The sequence below is a fragment of the Hyperoodon ampullatus genome (genome assembly GCF_949752795.1).
Source record: "Hyperoodon ampullatus genome assembly, chromosome: 8".
NCBI lineage: Eukaryota > Metazoa > Chordata > Mammalia > Artiodactyla > Ziphiidae > Hyperoodon > Hyperoodon ampullatus.
Window position 1 is genome coordinate 29,470,352 of NC_136921.1, and position 21,817 is coordinate 29,492,168.

Here is a 21,817-nt window from a genome sequence, read left to right on the forward strand (position 1 = left end):
AATAATAACTTAATGGGCCCAATTCTACCTTTTGAATGGACCAATTTTATGATTCTCCTAGAAAGGTTTTTTTTTTTTTTTTGGTACGCGGGCCTTTCACTGTTGTGGCCTCTCCCGTTGTGGAGCACAGGCTCCGGACGTGCAGGCTCAGTGGCCATGGCTCACGGGCCCAGCCGCTCTGCGGCATGCGGGATCTTCCCGGACCGGGGCACAAACCCGTGTCCCCTGCATCGGCAGGCGGACTCTCAACCACTGCGCCACCAGGGAAGCCCTCTCCTAGAAAGTTTTGAGTTGGGTATAGTTTCTTGGTGCTTCTTTCTGTGATCCAAGGCTTAAGAGAAAATCCCTGGAAACTAGCAACTGGAACCAGACCTCTCCAGGACTGAGGAGAGACAGGAGTGAGAAAAAAGACATCCTGTCACATCTTAAAGTCCCACAACTGCTATGCTTTGCAAGAGGAGGAAAGAATCAGTCCCAAGAATTATACTGAACACTTCTCAATCATTAATATCAAGGATTAATCTCTAAAACAAGTTTGCAGCTAGAAACTCTCCAGCTAGTCATTAACTAAAATGCATATGCAATACAGTCAAGGATGCTGTGCTTACAAAACCACATACATCTTCTTTATCTCTAATTTTAAAATAATTCATTCCCTTATTGGGTATGCAAGTGAGCAATGGAGAAAGTTGTGCATCTGCAATACCGGCTGGTGCTAAGGATTTCAGTGCTTCCAGAAGATGGGGGCTAGAGAACTTAACCAGGCACCGGAGGGGTTCTTCTCTCTCAGCCAGGATGCCCCCATTTAGGTCACTTTTGAATTTCGTTTCAAGCTTATATTGTGCAAATTCTAGTTTTGGTTGTGGATAGTCCCCAAAGATTTCTTGAGTCACTCTCTGGACTCTCTCTTTTTCTATTTTGTTTTCATGAATGATCCTTGAATCCATATTTATATCTAGCTCAAGGCTTCTTTCTTGTAGAGGTGTAGTAGAGTTGTGAGTTTCAAAGGTCTGATTATACAGTTTAAAAACATTAGCCTTAAGAGCGTCCAGATACTGGCTTCTGAGGTCCATTTTCACAATCTGATGGTGTTTGCTAGCAATTGTCAGTGCCTGACCCAGAAGGGGTAGATTGCTTTTCAGTTCGGAGGAAGAAGTGAAGGCATACGGAGTTTGGGAATAATACACCACGTAAGCAGGTTTGTACTGGTTTGGCTTTCTATACTGTGTTCCCCAGGCAATTTGAATCCATACTGCATTCTCCTCGGCATCTCTGAAGCTGACTGTCACATTTTTTAAAGCTCTCTGAGGAATTTTTCTTAAGAATTTTGAATTGTTCCATATCAAAAAGGTCAATGTCTTCATCTGGTCCTTTACTCATCTGAAAAACATCTGAAACTTTCTGATGCTGATGAAACTGAGTATAAATGATGTCTAAAAGGGCTGCATCATTGAGACTTGCATGATTCTTCTCACAAAGCAGAACCAAGTCCTGAACAAGAGATTCCTTTCTCTGCCGGAAGTTTACAGTCTGCAGTTGATTTTCAGACAAAAAATTCCAGGTTTTCAGTATTGTCATCATTTCAGTCATTGGAATTTTCAAGATGGTCCTCCTGAAAAACTCAGAAACACTTTCATCCATCTCTTTGGCACTTGGGACTTGTGGCAGTTGTGAAAGAGTCGCCTCAGAGGCATGGGATGAGGATTCTTCAAGGCTCCCGCCACACTCGGGGGCCCGATGTCATGCCACCAGGGGTTCTCTTACCGTCCCACATCACCGGCCGGCTCTCTCCTCATCAGCTGTTCCCCAATAAAATAAAATTTTAAAAAAGAATAGAAAAGCACATCTCCAAGGTCATGACTCTGATGAGTGGCTGGCATATAATGTTGGTAAGGATGGTCTGGGGTAGACTAAAGAAGAGAACTGAACTTGGCAGAAAGAATAACTATGGGTGGGATCATTGATTTATTTTCAGTATTTAGCAGATATACTGGATCTCTTTTATCTTTTTATTTTTAATTTTTAAATTTTATTTTATTTTTAACATCTTTATTGGAGTATAATTGCTTTACAATGGTGTGTTAGTTTCTGCTTTATAACAAAGTGAATCAGCTATACATATACATATATCCCCATATCTCCTCCCTCTTGCGTCTCCCTCCCACCCTCCCTCTCCCACCCCTCTAGGTGGTCACAAAGCACTGACCTGATCTCCCTGTGCTATACGGCTGCTTCCCACTAGCTATCTATTTTACGTTTGGTAGTGTATATATGTCCATGCCACTCTCTCACTTCGTCCCAGCTTACCCTTCCCCCCTCCGTGTCCTCAAGTCCATTCTCTACGTCTGCGTCTTTATACCTGTCCTGCCCCTAGGTTCTTCAGAACCTTTTTTTTTTTTAGATTCCATATATATGTGTTAGCATACGGTATTTGTTTTTCTCTTTCTGACTTACTTCACTCTGTATGACAGACTCTAGGTCCATCCACCTCACTACAAATAACTCAAATTCATTCATTTCCATAGCTGAGTAATATTCCATTGTATATATGTTCCACATCTTCTTTATCCATTCATCTGTCGATGGACACTTAGGTTGCTTCCGTGTCCTGGCTATTGCAAATAGAGCTGCAATGAATATTGTGCTACATGACTCTTTTTGAATTATGGTTTTCTCAGGGTATATGCCCAGTAGTGGGATTGCTGGGTTGTAGGGTAGTTCTGTTTTTAGTTTTTTCAGGAACCTCCATACTGTTCTCCATAGTGGCTGCATCAATTTACATTCCCACCAACAGTGCAAGAGGGTTCCCTTTTCTCCACACCCTCTCTAGCATTTATTGTTTCTAGATTTTTTGATGATGGCCATTCTGACTGGTGTGAGGTGATATCTCATTGTAGTTTTGATTTGCATTTCTGTAATGATTAGTGAGGTTGAGCATCTTTTCATGTGTTTGTTGGCAATCTGTATATCTTCTTGTGAGAAATGTCTATTTAGGTCTTCTGCCCACTTTGGGATTGGGTTCTCTGCTTTTTTGATATTGACCTGCATGAGCTGCTTGTAAATTTTGGAGATTAATCCTTTGTCAGTTGCTTCATTTGCAAATATTTTCTCCCATTCTGAGGGTTGTCTTTTCGTCTTGTTTATAGTTTCCTTTGCTGTGCAAAAGCTTTTAAGTTTCACTAGGTCCCATTTGTTTATTTTTGTTTGTATTTCCATTTCTCTAGGAAGTGGGTCAAAAAGGATCTTGCTGTGATTTATGTTGTAGAGTGTTCTTCCTATGTTTTCCTCTGAGAATTTTATAGTGTCTGGCCTTACATTTAGGTCTTTAATCCATTTTGAGTTTATTTTTGTGTATGGTGTTAGGGAGTGTTCTAATTTCATTCTTTTACATGTAGCTGTTCAGTTTTCCCAGCACCACTTATTGAAGAGGCTGTCTTTTCTCCATTGTATATTCTTGCCTCCTTTATCAAAAATAAGGTGACCATATGTGTGTGGGTCTATCTCTGGGCTTTCTACCTTGTTCCATTGATCTATATTTCTGTTTTTGTGCCCGTACCATACTGTCTTGATTACTGTAGCTTTTTAAGTATAGTCTGAAATCCGGGAGCCTGATTCCTCCAGCTCCGTTTCTCTTTCTCAAGATTGCTTTGGCTATTCAGGGTCTTTTGTGTTTCATACAAATTGTGAAATTTTTTGTTCTAGTTCTGTGAAAAATGCCATTGGTAGTTTGATAGGGATTGCATTGAATCTGTAGATTGCTTTGGGTAGTATAGTCATTTTCACAATGTTGATTCTTCCAATCCAAGAACATGGTATATCTCTCCATCTGTTTTTATCATCTTTAATTTCTTTCATCAGTGTCTTATAGTTTTCTACATACAGGTCTTTTGTCTCCTTAGGTAGGTTTACTCCTAGATATTTTATTTATTTTTTTGTTGCAGTGGTAAATGGGAGTGTTTCCTTAATTTCTCTTTCAGATTTTTCATCATTAGTGTATAGGAATGCAAGAGATTTCTATGCATTAATTTTGTATCTTGCTACTTTGCCAAATTCATTGATTAGCTCTAGTAGTTTTCTGGTAGCATCTTTAGGATTCTCTAGGTATAGTATCATGTCATCTGCAAACAGTGACAGCTTTCTTTTCCGATTTGGATTCCTTTTTTTTCTTTCTCTTCTCTGACTGCTGTGGCTAAAACTTCCAAAACAATGTTGAATAATAGTTGTGAGAGTGGAAAACCTTGTCTTGTTCCTGATCTTAGACGAAATGGTTTCAGTTTTTCACCATTGAGAACAATGTTGGCTGTGGATTTGTCATATATGGCCTTTGTTATGTTGAGGTAAGTTCCCTCTATGCCTACTTTGTGGAGGGTTTTTTCATAAATGGGTGTTGATGGGTGTCAAAAGCTTTTTCTGCATCTATTGAGATGATCATATGGTTTTTATCCTTCAATTTGTTAATATAGTTTATCACATTGATTGATTTGAGTATACCGAAAAATCCTTGCATTCCTGGGATAAACCCCACTTGATCATGGTGTATGATCCTTTTAATGTGCTGTTGGATTCTGTTAGTATTTTGTTGAGGATTTTTACATCTGTGTTCATCAGTGATATTGGCCTGTAGTTTTCTTTCTTTGTGACATGTTTGTCTGCTTTTGGTATCAGGGTGCTGGTGGCCTCGGAGAATGAATTTGGGAGGGTTCCTCCCTCTGCTATATTTTGGAAGAGTTTGAGAAGGATAGGTGTTAGCTCTTCTCTAAATGTTTGATAGAATTCACCTGTGAAGCCATCTGGTCCTGGGCTTCTGTTTGTTGGAAGATTTTAAATCACAGTTTCAATTTCATATTGGTCTGTTTATATTTTCTATTTCTTCCTGGTTCAGTTCCAGAAGGTTGTGCTTTTCTAAGAATTTGTCCATTTCTTCCAGCTTGTCCATTTTATTGGCATATAGTTGCTTGTAGTAATCTCTCATGATCCTTTGTATTTCTGCAGTGTCACTTGTTACTTCTCCTTTTTCATTTCTAATTCTATTGATGTGAGTCTTCTCCCCTTTTTTCTTGATGAGTCTGGCTAATGGTTTATTAATTTTGTTTATCTTCTCAAAGAACCACCTTTAGTTTTATTGATCTTTGCTATTTTTTCCTTCATTTCTTTTTCATTTATTTCTGATCTGATCTTTATGATTTCTTTCCTTCTGCTAACTTTAGGGGTTTTTTTTGTTCTTCTTTCTCTAATTGCTTTAGGTGTAAGGTTAGGTTGTTTATTTGAGATGTTTCTTGTTTCTTGAGGTAGGATTGTATTGGTATATACTTCCCTCTTAGAACTGCTTTTGCTGCATCCCATAGGTTTTGGGTTGTCTTGTTTTCATTGTAATTTGCTTCTAGGTGTTTTTTTATTTCCTTTTTGATTTCTTCAGTGATCTCTTGGTTATTTAGTAGTGTATTGTTTAGCTTCCATGAGTTTGTATTTTTTTTTTTTTTTGGCGGTACGCGGGCCTCTCACTGCTGTGGCCTCTCCTGTTGCGGAGCTCAGGCTCCGGACACGCCGGCTCAGCGGCCATGGCTCACAGGCCCAGCCGCTCAGCGGCATGTGGGATCTTCCCGGACCGGGGCACGAACCCGTGTCCCCTGCATCGGCAGGTGGACTCTCAACCACTGCGCCACTAGGGAAGCCTGTGTTTGTATTTTTTACAGACTTTTTCCTGTAATTGACATCTAGTCTCATAGCGTTGTGGTCGGAAAAGATACTTGGTACGATTGCAGTTTTCTTAAATTTAGCAAGGCTTGATTTGTGACCCAAGGTATGATCTATCCTGGAGAATGTTCCACGAGCGCTTGAGGAGAAAGTGTATTCTGTTGTTTTTGGATGGAATGTCCTATAAATATCAATTAAGTCCATCTTGTTTAATGTATCATTTAAAGCTTGTGTTTCCTTATTTATTTTCATTTTGCTTGCTAGAACTCTTTTAAATCTTCCCCACTTTTTGTTTAAAATCAAAGGATTGGTTGAGGCTGAGACAATGACAGTTGTGAGAAAAAGTGGGAGATTTAGAGTTTGGTGCTTATGGGTTCTTATTCAGAAATCTCCTAAAAATCCAGAGTAGACACAAAATAAAGAGATGAGAGGCATCAACAAAGACAGCATCTGAAAAATGATGAGGAGATCAAAAGATAAGACACTGGACACCCTTCAAATGCTATTTCTCCTAGCATTTGAGTCTTTTTAAATCTCACTATCCTCAAGTAATCCTTAAAAAACACAATTTATTTTCCGTTTAGTGACTGACAAAGGGCTATCAATTCTTCACGTAGGCAATGTGATGATTAATTTTATGTTAGATCATAAAATGTTAGACTGGGCTAATGGATGCCTAGGTAGCTGGTAAAACACTATTTCTGGGTGTGTCTGTGAGAATGTCTCTGAAAGAGATGAGCATTTGGTTGAGTAGATTGAGTAAAGATCCGCCCTCACCATTGTGGGTGGGCATCATCCAATCCACTGAGGGTCCGAACAGGATAAAAAAGGCCAAGGAAGGGCAAAATCTCGGCTTTCTCTTCTTGAGCTTGAATGCCCATCTTCTCCTGTCCCCAGACATTAAATCTCCTGCTTCTTGGGCCTTCACACTCCAGGAGTTACAGCAGTGCCCACTCCTACCCTCCCATCTCACCCACACCCCCCTCCACTTTGCAGGCCTTTGGACTCAAACTGAATCATTCCACCAGCTTTCCTGGTTCTCCAGCTTGCAGAGGACAGATTGTGGGACTTCTCAGCCACCAAAACTGTGTGAGCCAATTCATATAATAAATATCTTCAGTATATCTATTATCTATCTATCTATCTATCTATCTATCTATCTAACCATCCATGTATCCATCCATCCATCCATCCATCCTATTGGTTCTGTTTCTCTGGAGAACCCTAATACAGCCCATTTCTTCACATAAAAAGTGTTCTGTTATAGGGAGAATATGAAGCAGACTGAAAAGTATAATCAGACTTCTCTTCCTCTTCTATTCCCTTCCCTTCCCTTCCTTTCTCTTCTCTTCCTAAACAATTCAGTCCTAAAGCTATTAGGTGGGACAAAGCAAGGCATTTGTCTGTGGTAGTAGGGGTGGAGTGCGGGGAGCCATGATGGCCCGGCATGGGGCACCAGAGTCGGAGCAGAGAGGAAAGGGTGCCCATCAGAGGGGCAGCCCTGTGCAAATGCAGAGCCCCAGTGGAGTACAGAGGCCATTCCATGGAGGTGGAGGTCTTAGCCTAAGTAGGGTAAGGAGGTAGGGTTGCCAGATTTAGCCAAGGGAAAAAAAAGCCAATAAAACAAAACCTGACACCCTATTAAATTTGAATTTCAGATAAACAATGAATAATTTCTTAGTATAAACATGTCTCAAATCTTGCATGAATTGTATGTAGTTTATCTGAAATTCAAATTTAACTGGACACCCTGTATTTTATCTGGCAACATTATGAGGAGGACATCCACACAGAGGGTGGCCTGCTTTTGGGTGTGGAGTTCCAGTGGGTGAGAAGGGTATCCATGAGGAAGTTGGGAAGTGGCTTGAGCTGGGGAGTCAGAGCTGGAGCAGAGAAAGAGGGCACTAGCATGGGAGATGGGGCAGCAGAGGAGGCGTGAGGTTCTTAGAAAATCAAGGTGTCTGCAGGGCGGTGCTAGCTCCAAAGGCTCTAGGGGAGAATCCTTCCAGCGTCAGATGGCTTGTGGCTGCAGAAGCCCAATCTCTGCCTCTGTCCTTGTATGGCCTTCCCCTCTTCTCCCTGTGTGTCTCTCTTCTCTGTGTGTTTTTTATAAAGACACCTGCCATTGGATTTAAGTTCCACCCAGATAATCCAAGATGATCCCACCTTGAGATTTTAATTACATCTGCAAAGCCCCCTTTTTCAAGTAAGGTCACATTTATAGGTTCCAGGGGCTAGGATGTGGACATATAATTTTGGGGACCACCATTCAATCCACTTACAGTTAGTTATATATAGAAAATTAAGCAAATGTTTTAAAGATAATAGAAGCCTGGTTTTTCCTAATGGAGAACAATATAAAAAGATATTGGATTGGAATTAGGTGTGTCAGTGTGAACTTATACTTTTTAATATATAACTAGAGAAATAATTCTAGATGGAAATGTCTGCCTGTGGGTACACCTGTATGCTGTCTACTGGCCAGCAACATCCCAACAGCAATGAATACATCTAGCACCCAGATCTTGGCTTCTAAATACCATTTTCCACTAAAGGGAATCAAGTTTCCTTGGAGAAGTGGCTGATTCCAGGGCCGGTGCAAGAAAAGTAAAAGGCAATCCTAGAATATTTTGTTGTACCAGAAAACAAAGAGGTTTTCAAAAAATAAAGAAGATATGTCAAAAGGACACAGAAGCCAACTTGAATAGGCTCCCAGTTGCCAAATCGGGGACAAACTGAACGTGGACATAAATAATGATAACAATGGATTATAATCCATGAATAAAACATGAATCCATGAGTCCATACTGATCTAAATGAATGAGTGAATAAATTAAAAGTTTGATGAGAAATAGAACATTTTCATAGTTCCAAAGTACCTCCCCACAAAGTATTTATTAATTACAAAGGGGAAAAGAGTAATTTTACAATGAAGAAGCCTGGCAGACACCACCTTAATCAAATGGTCAAAGTGAACATCATCAGTAACAGGACAAATTAAATCACATACGACCTGGTAGACTGCAAAGAGGAAAACTCAGCATTAGTTCTGTTTTTCTTGCCAAATATTCATAATAAATTTCAGCTTAATCATGAGGAAATATAAATTAAACCCAAGTTGATAAAATAAAAAAATAACAGGCCTGTACTCTTCCAGAGTGTCAAGACCATGAGATCAAGAAAAGGCTGAACCAATGTTCCAATATATAGGAAACTATACAGAGACATGACAACTGCATATAATACCTGAGTCTGAATTGGATGCTTTTGCTATAAAGGAATTATTGGAACAATTGGCCAAACTTGAATGGAGACTATAAATTATTAGATGGTAGTAGTGTATCAATGTTAAGTTCTGGATTCGGGTTGTTATTCTATGGTTAAGTGGGAGAGTGTTATTTGTAGGAAAGCACACAGAGAAATATTCAGGGGTGATGTGGCATTGATAACTTACTCTCAAATGACTAAAGAAAATAAAATTCTTTGAATTGTACTTTCAACTCTTCTGTAATTGTTTCAAAATTTAAACCTGTTATTTCAAAATTTTAAAGAATGAACAAGTACAGTCAGAAAGGCCAAGAAGTGTATTCATATATGTCCACTGCAGCATTAGCTATAATATCAGAAAACTAAAAACACTGAAAATGTGTAACAATTTGTACATGATGATCTCAAGTGTGTTTAAAAATATGGAAAAATGATTATAAAGAAATATATGAAAATATTAAAGTTATGTATATCTATGTGGAAGAACTAAGATTTTGTGTTTTTGCAGGGGCATGTTTTATGTACAGAAGGAATGTTATGGTTCACTAGGACTAGATAGTAGAAATTAATTATAAATAGAAGTGAGGAAAGGGATTAAATGAAATCATATGAAGTAGAGAGTAGAATTGAATCATACAGAGAAATTGCACATATATGTCTTTAATTTCTGCCAAGTCAATTGTGCACACTCAAATTGTATTTTTCCTACAACCTAGAGCTGAAATGCAAGCCAACAACCTCATCTGTTGCCTAACAATAGAAACGGTGATGGACTCCAATGCTGTAGGAAGAACTGGCTGCACTGAATTCACTAAGAAATGGTAAAGACTAGACTAATCCTGATTATTGCTGTACTCTGGGCAATTCAACACCTTTTCCAGGATAATTTTCACTTGACATGCTGTGTAGGAGGTAACCTTTGGTTAAAAAGTGACTCTAGCTTTTGATTTTAGGTTAAATTTTAACATTTACTTTAATTCCTTCTAGGGATCTTAACTACATAGTCTACATTTTTAAAAAACTGAGATATAACTCACATAGCATAAAATTTTTGTTTTAATGATCCATTTTTAACATGGTGCAGGATATCCACAGTGAAAAAAGAATTTTCATTTTAAATGATTCTACAGATTTGTTTAAAAGAAATGGAAATTCAAATTTTAACATTTGGAAAGAAAAGTGATTAGATCAAATCAATGGGAAAAACGTTTGGCTGTCCCCTTCATTAAAAACAACCGAGGTGGGGACTCAACTGAGCCTGGCCGTCATAGCCGAAGTATTGATAGAAGTAAACCAAGTTTATCTTTATTGACACCCTCGCAACAGACACAGACACACACAGGCACACACACACACACACACACATTTTCTTTGTCCTTCTCTCTCTCTTTGGCACTTTTCCCCCCTCACTTCTTTTTGCCCTACCTCTGGACAAACTCCCTTTCCCCACTCGGGATCCACTACAGGGAGAAGTTGCAGTTTACTATGTGTGAGGCCCTGGGCAATTTCACAACCTCTCCAAGCCTCACTTTCTTCCTGGTAAAATGGCTGTAAGAGTAGTTCCAGCTTTGTTACAATATTGTGAATATATATATATATATATATATATATATATATATATATATATATATATATATATTTTTTTTTTTTTTTTTTTGCGGTACGCGGGCCTCTCACCGTTGTGGCCTCTCCCGTTGCGGAGCACAGGCTCTGGACGCGCAGGCTCAGCGGCCATGGCTCAAAGGCCCAGCTGCTCCGCGGCATGTGGGACCCCCCTGGACCAGGGCGCGCACCCGTGTCCTCTGCATCAGCAGGCGGACTCCCAACCACTGCGCCACCAGGGAAGCCCCTGTGAATATTTTTTAAAGGATTAATGTGAAGTGCTTTACATTAATTCTTTAACGTTACTTTTCTTTTATGTTAGTTTCCTGTCATTGCTGTAACAAATTACCACACACAGTGGTCTGAAACAACACACTGTCATAGCTTACAGTTGTGAAGGTTAGAAGTCTAACATGGGTCTCACTGGGCTAAGATCAAGGTGTTGGCAGGACTGTATTCCCTCTGGAGGCTCCAGGGGAGAATCAATTTCCTGGCCTTTTCAGCTTCTGGAGGCTGCCTGCCGTCCACGGCTCGTGGCCCCCTTCTTTCCATCCCTCCAAGCTCTGCTTCCGTGGTCACATCTCCTTCTTTGACCCTCTTGCCTTCCTCTTATATCTAAGGGCCCTTGTGATTCCATTGTGCCCACCCAGATAATCCAGGATAAACTCCCCATCTCAAGATCTGTAACTCACATCTGCAAAGTCCCTTTTGCCATATAAGTTGACATATTTGGTCATGGATATCTCTGGGGTCAGCATGCATTATTCTGCCTACCACACTTTCCCTTTCCTCCCATATTTCTTAACTCCCAGGTATTCCTAACCTGGCCTAAACCTCACTTCCTTGCTTGAGTTCTCTCAGGTCTCCTACTCATGCCTCCACACTTCCAGCTATAACTTTCTCCTTCTCTTCCAATTCAAACCCTACCCATTCCACAAGTCCCAGTCAAATCATGAGTCCTTTGGTAAAGCCTTCCCAGGCCATCGGCTTATAAAGATAGCTTCCTAAATCCCATTGCATATAGTAGCTGTGCCACTCATCTGGCAAACTCTTCTGGTCATATATTCATGGCACACAGGTGCTGCATATACATTGAATGAATAAATGAATCTCCACAAGACCATAAGAAATTGACAGCCGTGTCTTTTTTTTTAGCTTTATTGAGATATAATTAACATATAACATTGTGTTAGTTTGTGTACAATATGATGATATGATATACATATATATATATATTGCAAAATGATTACCATAATAAGGTTAATTAACACATCCACCGCCTAACATGATTACCATTTATTTGGTGTGCAAACATTTAAGATCTACTCTCTTATCAATTTTCAAGTACACAATACAGTATTGCTAACTGGGACATTAGCTCCCCAGAACTTATTCACCTATAACTGGAAGTTTGTATCCTTTGGCCAACATCTCCCCATTTCCCCTATCCCCCAACCCCTGGCAATCACCAATCTACTTTAAGAACTGTGTCTTTAGCTACTTTCTAATCCAGCACTGAAGAATGGTTGAGGGGAGATATATGGCAATGATGAAAAGATAAAGCATGTCCAGGAGCTCCAGGGAGGAAATGTTCCAGAGTCCCATCCGTTTCTTTAGTTTAGAGCAATACCAACTTACTTCCTACAAACACATCTAGGGCAAGGGGTCTTTACGTATTCTCTTTGGGCTGGTGTCAATGATAACTTTAGCAACAATTTTTCCTGGACTCTTCCTGCCCAGCTTCTTCTCATGCTCTCTTGATTTGGTACCTGTGTGTATGGACAATAGAAGCTCTTACAGAAACACAAATGGCACCTCTAAAGAGTGCTCCAGAGGCCATGATGGTCTACAGAGAGTAGGGTAGAAGTGAGAAGTGGGAAAACCCTCTCATTCTACCTCAGGATATTCTTCAGAATCTGTGGTCCGCCTTAGTTTGCACACCACTAGCGCATTATTTACTGGCTGACATTTTTCATTCTTTTAAGGGTTTTGGAGAGGGGGCTTCTGTTATTCTTTCTTACGCCCAAAGATGGATATCACTATTTCATGTGTAATTCTGTCTTTCTAGTTTATGATGATCACTTTCTGTAAGTAAGTGTTTTTACTTTCTATTACTATTTTGAAAAAATATCTTTATCAGAACTTTCTTCATTGGCTAATAGCATTCACTGGGCAGTTCTTCCCAGTCAAGGAAAAGGGAAAAGAAAACATCTTGGCTACTTCTGTACTTATGATTCTAACTACCAGCCTAAAGTTCACGTCAAAATACACATCACACAATGCTATTTGTTGTCTCACATTTTTGACAGATGAGTTGAAATCTTTTTATATAATTCAGCAAACAACTAATATATGAACACTTTGCTGGTTTTTGTGAAATAAATAGATGAATAATAAACAGTTCTGGCCATCCAAGGAAGATCAGACATGAACGTAAAAAGCTGCACATGATCTATTTCAGGCATTCCTTCTGACTCACCACTAGTGATAGATTGGGCCTTAGACCAAGAAAAGTTAAACCCCAGATTTAAAAAAAAAAAGTCCTTTCAATTTACTAGGCAAACAGCCAAAACTGCAGACCTCTCAGGTTTCAGAAAACATTAAAAAGAATCTTTACTGATTATAAATTTGCTCTTCCAGCAATATACTACTTTTTCTGACTTCATAGTTATTGTGCCATTTCTGTGACTGTGTTTTACAGTTGGGCACAGATGTGGAGTTTTGCTTGTGTTCAATCATAGTGGATGAATTTGTAACTTTCCCCCTTCCCTTTGGGGAAAAAAATCAGGAAGGAACTTAAATACAAGGCTTTTCCTCCCATTTTACATTCAAACATGTCTTGCAGGAAATGAACAAATAGTGATTCTCAAATATAACACTGTACTTCTATGTGCTGTAGTACAAAAAGAGCTTTACAGGAATTTTGTGTGTTCCGGAAGTTGAGATTTTTTAAGGACAAAGGTGGGACTTGGATTTTTTTTCACTTCCTGCAGAATATAAATGCCAAATTCCTTAGCCTAACATTCAAGATCTCCAAAATCTTATCCCAACTCACCTCCAGTCTTATCTATGTCCATCCTTACTCCATGAAGCCAGCAATGTCCTGTGAGCCATGCTGAAGATTTTTATCTCCAAACCTTTTTTGCCCTCTGGATTGCCCTTCTATCTTTCCTTTTCCCCCAGTCCCACTGTCAAATTATCTATTCTTCAAGGTATACCTTCAAAGAAAAGGCATCTATAAAGCAACCTGTACATCATCTCCAAGTTGAAACTTCCCCCTCTCTTGGGTTTTCATAATTTCCTGTAATTAAGGGTTACAGCTTTTGTAATGAGGAATAAAAACTTAAAAACTACTTAACTAAAAACTATTATCAGCTTATCAAATAAAACTTGAACATAGTTTTTTGAAAAGGGCAAGGAACTCTTTCAGAATCAGTTACATTCATGCCTTTAAATGTGTTCACTAGTAAGAAAAAAGAGATAGAAATGCCAGCCAACACAGGAAGCAGCAACAAGATAGAGTTGTCCTATGGACCACAAATTACTATTTTTAAAAATAATGGAAAAGGGAGAGAAAGCAATTAAAAAACTAGAATTACCTTAAAAAATGAATATGACATGAAAAGAAAATCAAAAACATTTTAATGAGAGATTTAAAAAATTCATGCATACTTCTGCAAAATTTCTTCAAATTAATATGTGGGTTTAATGCAAATACTAATAAAAATTCCAATGTGATTTTTTTAAATAAAAAAAGGAAGTAAAGTTTATTGAGACATGAATTAAAACAGATTTTGTAAAAAGAAAGAATAATGCAGTGGGATTAGGTCTGCCTGATATACTAAAACATATAAAAGCTGCAATAATTAAAGCAGAATGCTATTGGAAGATGACTAGAGAGGTAAATTAATGGAACAGAAAAGATAGTTTAGAAATAAATCTTATACATAATACTTTAGGAAATGATAATGAGAAAAGAAGGGACTTTTCAATAAATGGTTTTGAGAAGATTTTAGCTCTTTAAGAAGTTCCTCGTTCCATACTTTATAATAAAATGTGTTCTAAGTAGAATTTTAAAGCTAACGATTAAAATAAAATAGTAAAATCTTCAGACAAAGTAGAATATTTATTCAGTGTCTGGAGGAGAGAGTTCTTTGAGGTTTGAAGTATGAAGAGGAATCAAAAGAGGTATGAAGTAATATTTGATCACATAAGTCCCAAAAATAAACGACTGATGTCTGGTCAAGTGGTGAAGCAGCTTCAGGCTCTGATAAAACTCTCCCACCTTTAGTGCGCACACCTGTCCCAAACACAATAATAATAAATAGGATATGAAAAGGGAAAATCAAAATGATATAATTGAGTTCAAAAAAGGAAACAAAAGCAAAAAATAAACAAATGGGACCTAATTAAGCTCAAAATCTTTTCTGCACAGCAAAGGAAACTGTTGAAAAAATTTAAAAAGGCAATCTACTAACTGGGAGAAAATATTTGCAAATGATATGACTGATAAGGAGTTAATAGCCAAAAGATATAAACAGCTCATACAACTCCACATTAAAAAAACCAAACAACCCAATTTTAAAAAGGGCAGAAGACCTGACTAGACATATTTCCAAAGAAGACATACAGATGGTCAACAGGCACATGAAAAGATGCTCAACAATGCTAATCATCAGAGAAATGTGAGTCAAAACCACAATGAGATATCACCTCACACCTGTCAGAAAGTCTATCATCAAAAAGACCACAAATAAATTTTGGCGAGGATCTGAAAAAAAGGGAACTCCTGTACACTGTTGGCGGGAATGTAAATTAGTGCAGCCACTGGGGAAAAGAGTATGGAGGTTCCTCAAAAAACTAAAAATAGAACTACCATATGACCCAGCAATTCCACTCCAGGGTATACATCTAAAAAAAACAAAAACACTAATTCGAAAAGATACATGCACCCCAGTGTTCATAGCAGCATTATTTATAATAGCTAAGACATGGAAGCAATCTAAGTGTCCACCAACAGATGAATGAAGAATGAAGATGTGGTATACATAAACAATGGAATACTACTCAGCCATAAAGAAGAATGAAATTTTGCCTTTTGCAGTAACATGGATGGGCCTGGAGGGTATTATGCTTAGTGAAATATGTCAGACAAAGAAAGACAAATATTTTATGTTATCACTGGTATGTGGAATCTAAAAATAAAACATATAGAGAAAAACAGAAAAAGACTCCCAGTTATAAAGAACAAACTAGTGGTTACTAGTGGGGAGAGGGGAAGGGTTTGTAGCAAGATAGATGTAGGGGATTAAGGAGTACAATTATTATGTATAAAATAAATAAGGTACAAAGATATAGTGTACAGCACAGGGAATATAGCCAGTATTATATAAAAACTTTAAATGGAGTATAATCTATAAAGGTTTTGAATCACTATGTTGTACACCTGAAACTAATATAATGTAACTATACCTCAATAAACAAATTAAAAAAAATAAATAAAAATACCACCATGGAACTGAAACAAACAAAAAATGCCACAGTGAAGAGAGCAGAATTACAGCTGTATACATACCAGTCTTCCATTCCTATGTCCAAGACTTCAGCTCCCTTAGGTACAGCTTCATACAGAAAACACTGAGGACAAGGATTAGGGCTGGGGCTCTCTCTAGTCATATGAAACTGAGAGAAAAAGCTGGCTCACCCATTGCTTAGAGGTATGGGTTCACAGAGAAGTGCAGATGTTGGGAAGCAGGAATTCAAAGACACAACCTGAGGCAGTGAAGAAATCTGTGATGTCTACAATGCCTCCCATCCAAGTGCTAACCAGACCCGACCCTGCTTAGCGTCCGAGATCAGATGAGATTAGGCGTGTTCAGGGTGGTATGGCCATAGACTGATACTCACAATATCAAAGTAAGTCAGGAATACCAAAATACTACTACGTACCCAGCTCTAAACTGGGGACTCCAGTGGGTTGCTATGTGCCAAAAAATACGTTGTTGGGAAGGGGTGAACATGGAGGGAAAGGCAAAGAGAAGAAATAAGTAAAAGACTAAAAAAACTTTCTACTAAGTGAGCCTTCTGCAAAATAGAATTCCAAAACCACATTAAAATATCTAACAACAACAACAAAGAAGAGTTTGAACCCCACCTCTCCAGTTGGAACATGAATTCACTTCAGATGAAATTAATTTTCTGGAACTGTTTGATAAGGAACTGGAAAGTAAATGTTCTGATGAAGCTCAAAGAAATCAATGAAGATAACCCTTCCATTAAAAAAGAACAGGGCTTCCCTGGTGGCACAGTGGTTGAGAGTCCGCCTGCCGATGCAGGGGACACAGGTTCGTGCCCCGGTCCAGGAAGGTCCCACATGCTGCGGAGCAGCTGGGCCTGTGAGCCATGGCCGCTGAGCCTGTGCGTCTGGAGCCTGTGCTCCGCAACGGGAGAGGCCACAGCAGTGACAGGCCTGCATACCGCAAAAAAAAAAAAAGAACAAAAACAATGAAGCCAAAAAAAATCAATAGTGAAACAAGAAACAGGTGGATCTGAAAAAGAAACAAATAGAAATAAAAAATAGGCATTAAAATTTAAAAATCAATAGACAGAATGAACTTTAGGCTGGAAATATTTGAAGAGAGGAGTACTGAACTGGAGGGAGAAATTCACCCAGTTCATGGTCAAAGAAAAGAAAAATATGGGTAAATAACTAAAGGCTACTGAGGTTAGATGGTAAGGATCCCAAAAGAAGAAAATGAAGAGAAAGAGTTGAATCCTCATATCAAATGTGTTCTACATACCAAAAGGATACAAAGTTAAATCATTACAGGGTGAGTGAAAAACATCAAGAATCACAAGAAAATCTTAAGAGCTATCACAGATAAAAGACAGATTATGTGCAGCTAAGCAACAGTCTTCCCATCAGAAATATTAGATGCTACAAAGAAGCCAGTGAAGTAATGTATTCAAAATGCTGAGGGAAAAATAGATATCTACACTGCTAAACTTTTGCAATGTAGACACAAAATGAATCCATTTTCAAATAGCAAAGCATAAGACCAAGAGTTTAGCCACCTACAGACTGTGGCTGATACTTACCCACTATGACACTGGTGTAAGCAAAGTGGAGATCCATTACACAACAATGTGAATATACTTAACACTACTTCACTGTGTACTTTAAAATGATTAGAATGGTCAATTTTATGTTATATGTTTCTTACCACAATGGAAAAAAAATATCATGCTCAGGCTCCAAGCAATGCCACATTAATTTCTCTGTAGGGGCAGGCAAAGTGCATGGAGCATAGGCAGAAGGTATTTTCTTAAACTTCCCAGTTGATTTTTATTTTATTTTATTTTTTTCCCCAGGTGATTTCTAATGTGCAGCCAAGGTGAAAACCACTGACTTATGCCTAAAAGAAAACCACATGAAATTTGAAAGAAAAAAAAAAGAAAAGAGGATGGGAAGGAGTGTTTGGAAAGAGAGGTATAAGGCAAATACAGAAACAGAGGTAATACTCTCCCAAAAAGCCAGTGTAGTAGTTATTGTATTAGACAAAATATAATGTAAAGCAAAAAACTTAGATAACAAGAGATGCTACATAATAATCAAGGAAAGAATCATATATAATCATGAATTCGTATGTACCCAACAACAAAGTTACAAAGTATATGAGACAAAAACTGACAGAATGACAAGGAGATACTTACAAACTCAAAATCATGGTGAGAAATTTTTAACGCCTTTATTAGAAACTATTAGATCAAGAAGACAAAAAAACTTTAAGAAAGATATAGAATATTTAGAAAGTAAAACTAACTAGTTTGGGGGCTTCCCTGGTGGTCCAGTGGTTAAGAATCCGCCTCCCAATGCAGGAGACGCGGGTTTGATCCCTGGTCGGGGAACTAAGATCCCACATGCCGCGGAGCAACTAAGTCTGAGCGCTCCAGAGCCTGCTCACCACAACTAGAGAGCCTAGTTAATTAATTAATTAATTAATTTTAAATCGAAGTATAGTTAATTAATAGTTATAGTTAATAAATAGTTAACTATAACTATAATAGTTAATAAATCGTTAATTAATAAATAGTTAAGTATAGTTAATTAATTAATTAATTTTAAATTGAAGTATAGTTGATTTACAACATTGTTTTAGTTTCAGATGTACAGCAAAGTGATTCGGTACATTCTTTTTCAGGTTCACACATATATTCTTTTTCAGGTTCTTTCCCCATTTAGGTTATTACAAAATATTGAGTATAGTTCCCTGTGCTATACAGTAGGTTCTTGTTGTTTATCTATTTTGTCTATAGTAGTGTGTATATGTTACTCTCAAATTCCTAATTTGAAGGGAGGAGTGACCAAGAATGGGTAGCCATCTTTAATCTGCCAAAGGATGGCCAACCAAATGGATAATCTCCATTATCCCAGTCGGGCTACCACTGGGATGAATCCACTGGGATGAATCACTGGCTACCACTGGGATGAATCACTGGCAATTTTTGTCCTTGTTCTGCCTGAGTTCTGTCTCCATGAGAGGGTGAGTGTCTAGGCCAAGGGGACATGCAAGAGGGGAGTCGTAGTTCCCCAAAAGAAAATCAGGTAGTCCTTACTACAAAAAAAGATGACTGGGCGCTACAGAGGTAAAAACAATGTCTGCTTCAGACATTTACTGTTTGTTTTAAACCTATTTTTGTCCAGCGTGAGAATCTTCACACAACCCCATGCCCCTCCGTCCCTTTCACACCCAAACTTATCGTCTGTGTCTCTCCTTTTATTAAGATAACAAATGTTTACCTGCAGCAATGCTAGGCAGGCCTAGGCTAGGCTCTGTGCTGGGGATCAAAGAAGAATCAGCCCTGGAGCTTGCCCACCAGTTGTTCTCTCCTGAGTAGGGGGATAATGAGGAACAACAGTAACATCAGAGATAAAAGAGGAGGTGCCATAAAAGGCACAGATAAAGTGCTCTGGAAGTTTAGAGGAGAGGGAGATAACGTCCAGCTGCGTCCTTAATCACATACTGCCTCACATCTCTTGTACTGTTGTCTTGTCTGGTTATTAACTCCTACATTGTTGAACAACAGCAAACCAGTCACACTGAATAATTCACGGGGCTGCTCCTTCCTCTGCATCCAGATCATGAGCTCCTCTGAGGCAGGGCTGGAGAACTCTGACAGGCATATTGCAGGGGCTAAAATGCCGGCTCCAACAGAAGAGAACATCAGTAAGATGCTATCTGAATAAAGTCTACATATATGCTCAGAAACATAGGCCTTTATTAGCTTACTAATATTTCTTCAATGCACTGAACAGGAGATTAAAAGATTGCTTTTCTCCATGGCCACCTGTTTTTTTTCCCCCTGGTGGGAGGAAATATCTTTCTACTGGGACCTCCTGCTTCCAATGACTGACATCTCAGTTGGGTGTGTTCTTCCACCTCAGCTATAGAAAGATGTCAAATAAAGTGATTGAATGTTATAGTGATGGCTCTACAAAGACCTTTTACAGATAGTAATCTCAGATTTCTTCATGGAAAGTTCTTTTGTGTGTATCCCACTAGTGTATCGCCTTTTGGCATCAATTCCAAGTCTTTCTGAAAAACGTGCTAGGTTTTCTTTTTTGTTTCTTATTTTTAAATGGCAGATGGTTAGGAAATATCTTCTCACTCTTATAATTATTTTCCTCAGTTTTTCTCCATTCAACAGCAATTACCCTCATGTATAATATTTCTAAGTAGTTATTTTCTAGCTCCTGAAGAGAATAATCACAGTGAAGTCATTCATCTTATGTACTTCATGGTTTTTCTCAGCAGGAAACTTCTATTGAATATACTTTGTACCACAGTAACTAACACAGACACTTAAACATGCTTGGTAGTTAATTTGTTTTTAAGTGGACCAAGTTTTCAGATGAAACATTCAGCTGTTACACAAAGGGTGTTTTTCCTGGATTCTCTCCAAAAGTACCTTCAAAGAAAATTAGATATGTGACTACTGTACTTCAAATATTTTCCAGGGGAGAGGTGGAGTGAAAAAAATGGTTTCCTCTGGCTTAGATTACCTCACATTTACACTGTGCTAAGCACTTTACAAAACATGCAAATTGTCTGCTTTATGGGAAAGTAAAACCCCTTCTGGATTTATTTCCTGATGCTAGCAATATTGAAAAACAATTTAATTTACATTATACAGAAAAGTCTTTAGATAGATTTAACAATTAAACATATAAATCAAGTCATACCAAAGTAGCAGAAAACAGAAACGAACAGTTATGATATCTTTAGAGGAATTATAACTTATCCAAGCTTGGAAATGGTAAATGAAATATCAAAGGACAAAAACAAGAGATTTGATGATTTGTAACTTGTAATATTAAAGATGATTTTAACAAGCAGCATTATTTTACCAAAGGTCATTCATGATTAATTTAGAAGAAATCATTCTTGGCCTTTGGCATTCAGGGATGTCCACAAGTAATCCCAAAAGCCAGTGATATGGAGAACTATGTTATTTTGAGTCAAAATTTGAATTATGCCAAGAGCGTGGTATGCCTGACAGAGTCCCTTACTTGAAAGTACCCTATCTGACCCCCAGCACCTGAATTGCAAGGTGACCTTGTCCTTCTCACCTGCTTGTTGTGTGTGACACACTTCTCTCCAGAAGTCGCATGTATTTGTACAAAGGAACCATTGCATTCACTGAAACGGTTTTTCTCAAATGTGGAGATTCAAAAAGGTTTCACCTAGGATACATTTCTGGAGAGTGATATCATTGCTGGGAAATTCCATAGAATGGAGATAACAGAAAGATCAATGGAAAGTTGCTGAATTTCTGGAGATTATTGCCTGAATCAGGACTCTCTCTCATTGGCTTTAGGAAAATTGCAACTTGGAATATGAATGACAGTATTCAAGTGAATCAATTAATGTTACTGTCAAAAAAAAAGAAAGGAAAAACAAGAAGAAAAGAAAAAAACACACACAGGGGCTTCCCTGGTGGCGCAGTGGTTGAGAGTCCACCTGCCGATGCAGGGGACACGGGTTCGTGCCCCGGTCTGGGAAGATCCCACATGCCATGGAGAGGCTGGGCCCGTGAGCCATGGCCGCTGAGCCTGCGTGTCCGGAGCCTGTGCTCCGCAACGGGAGAGGCCACAACAGTGAGAGGCCCGCGTACCGCAAAAAAAAAAAAAAAAGACACACAAACACACACACTAAGGACCCTTGTCCCAGTCATATAGAACAACAATCACAAG

The 21,817-nt window shown here is 38.5% G+C and overlaps 1 protein-coding gene across 1 annotated transcript; it reads right to left on the bottom strand.

Moving 5' to 3' along the window:
* Positions 1 to 563: 563 nt before the first annotated feature.
* On the bottom strand, positions 564 to 1,796 carry LOC307057473 (centromere protein N-like; the record flags this gene model as incomplete). The annotated part of the gene is given in 3 exon segments (XM_079710674.1): positions 564 to 1,326; positions 1,328 to 1,651; positions 1,765 to 1,796. Coding segments are annotated over 3 exon segments (1,119 nt in total).
* Positions 1,797 to 21,817: the final 20,021 nt, after the last annotated feature.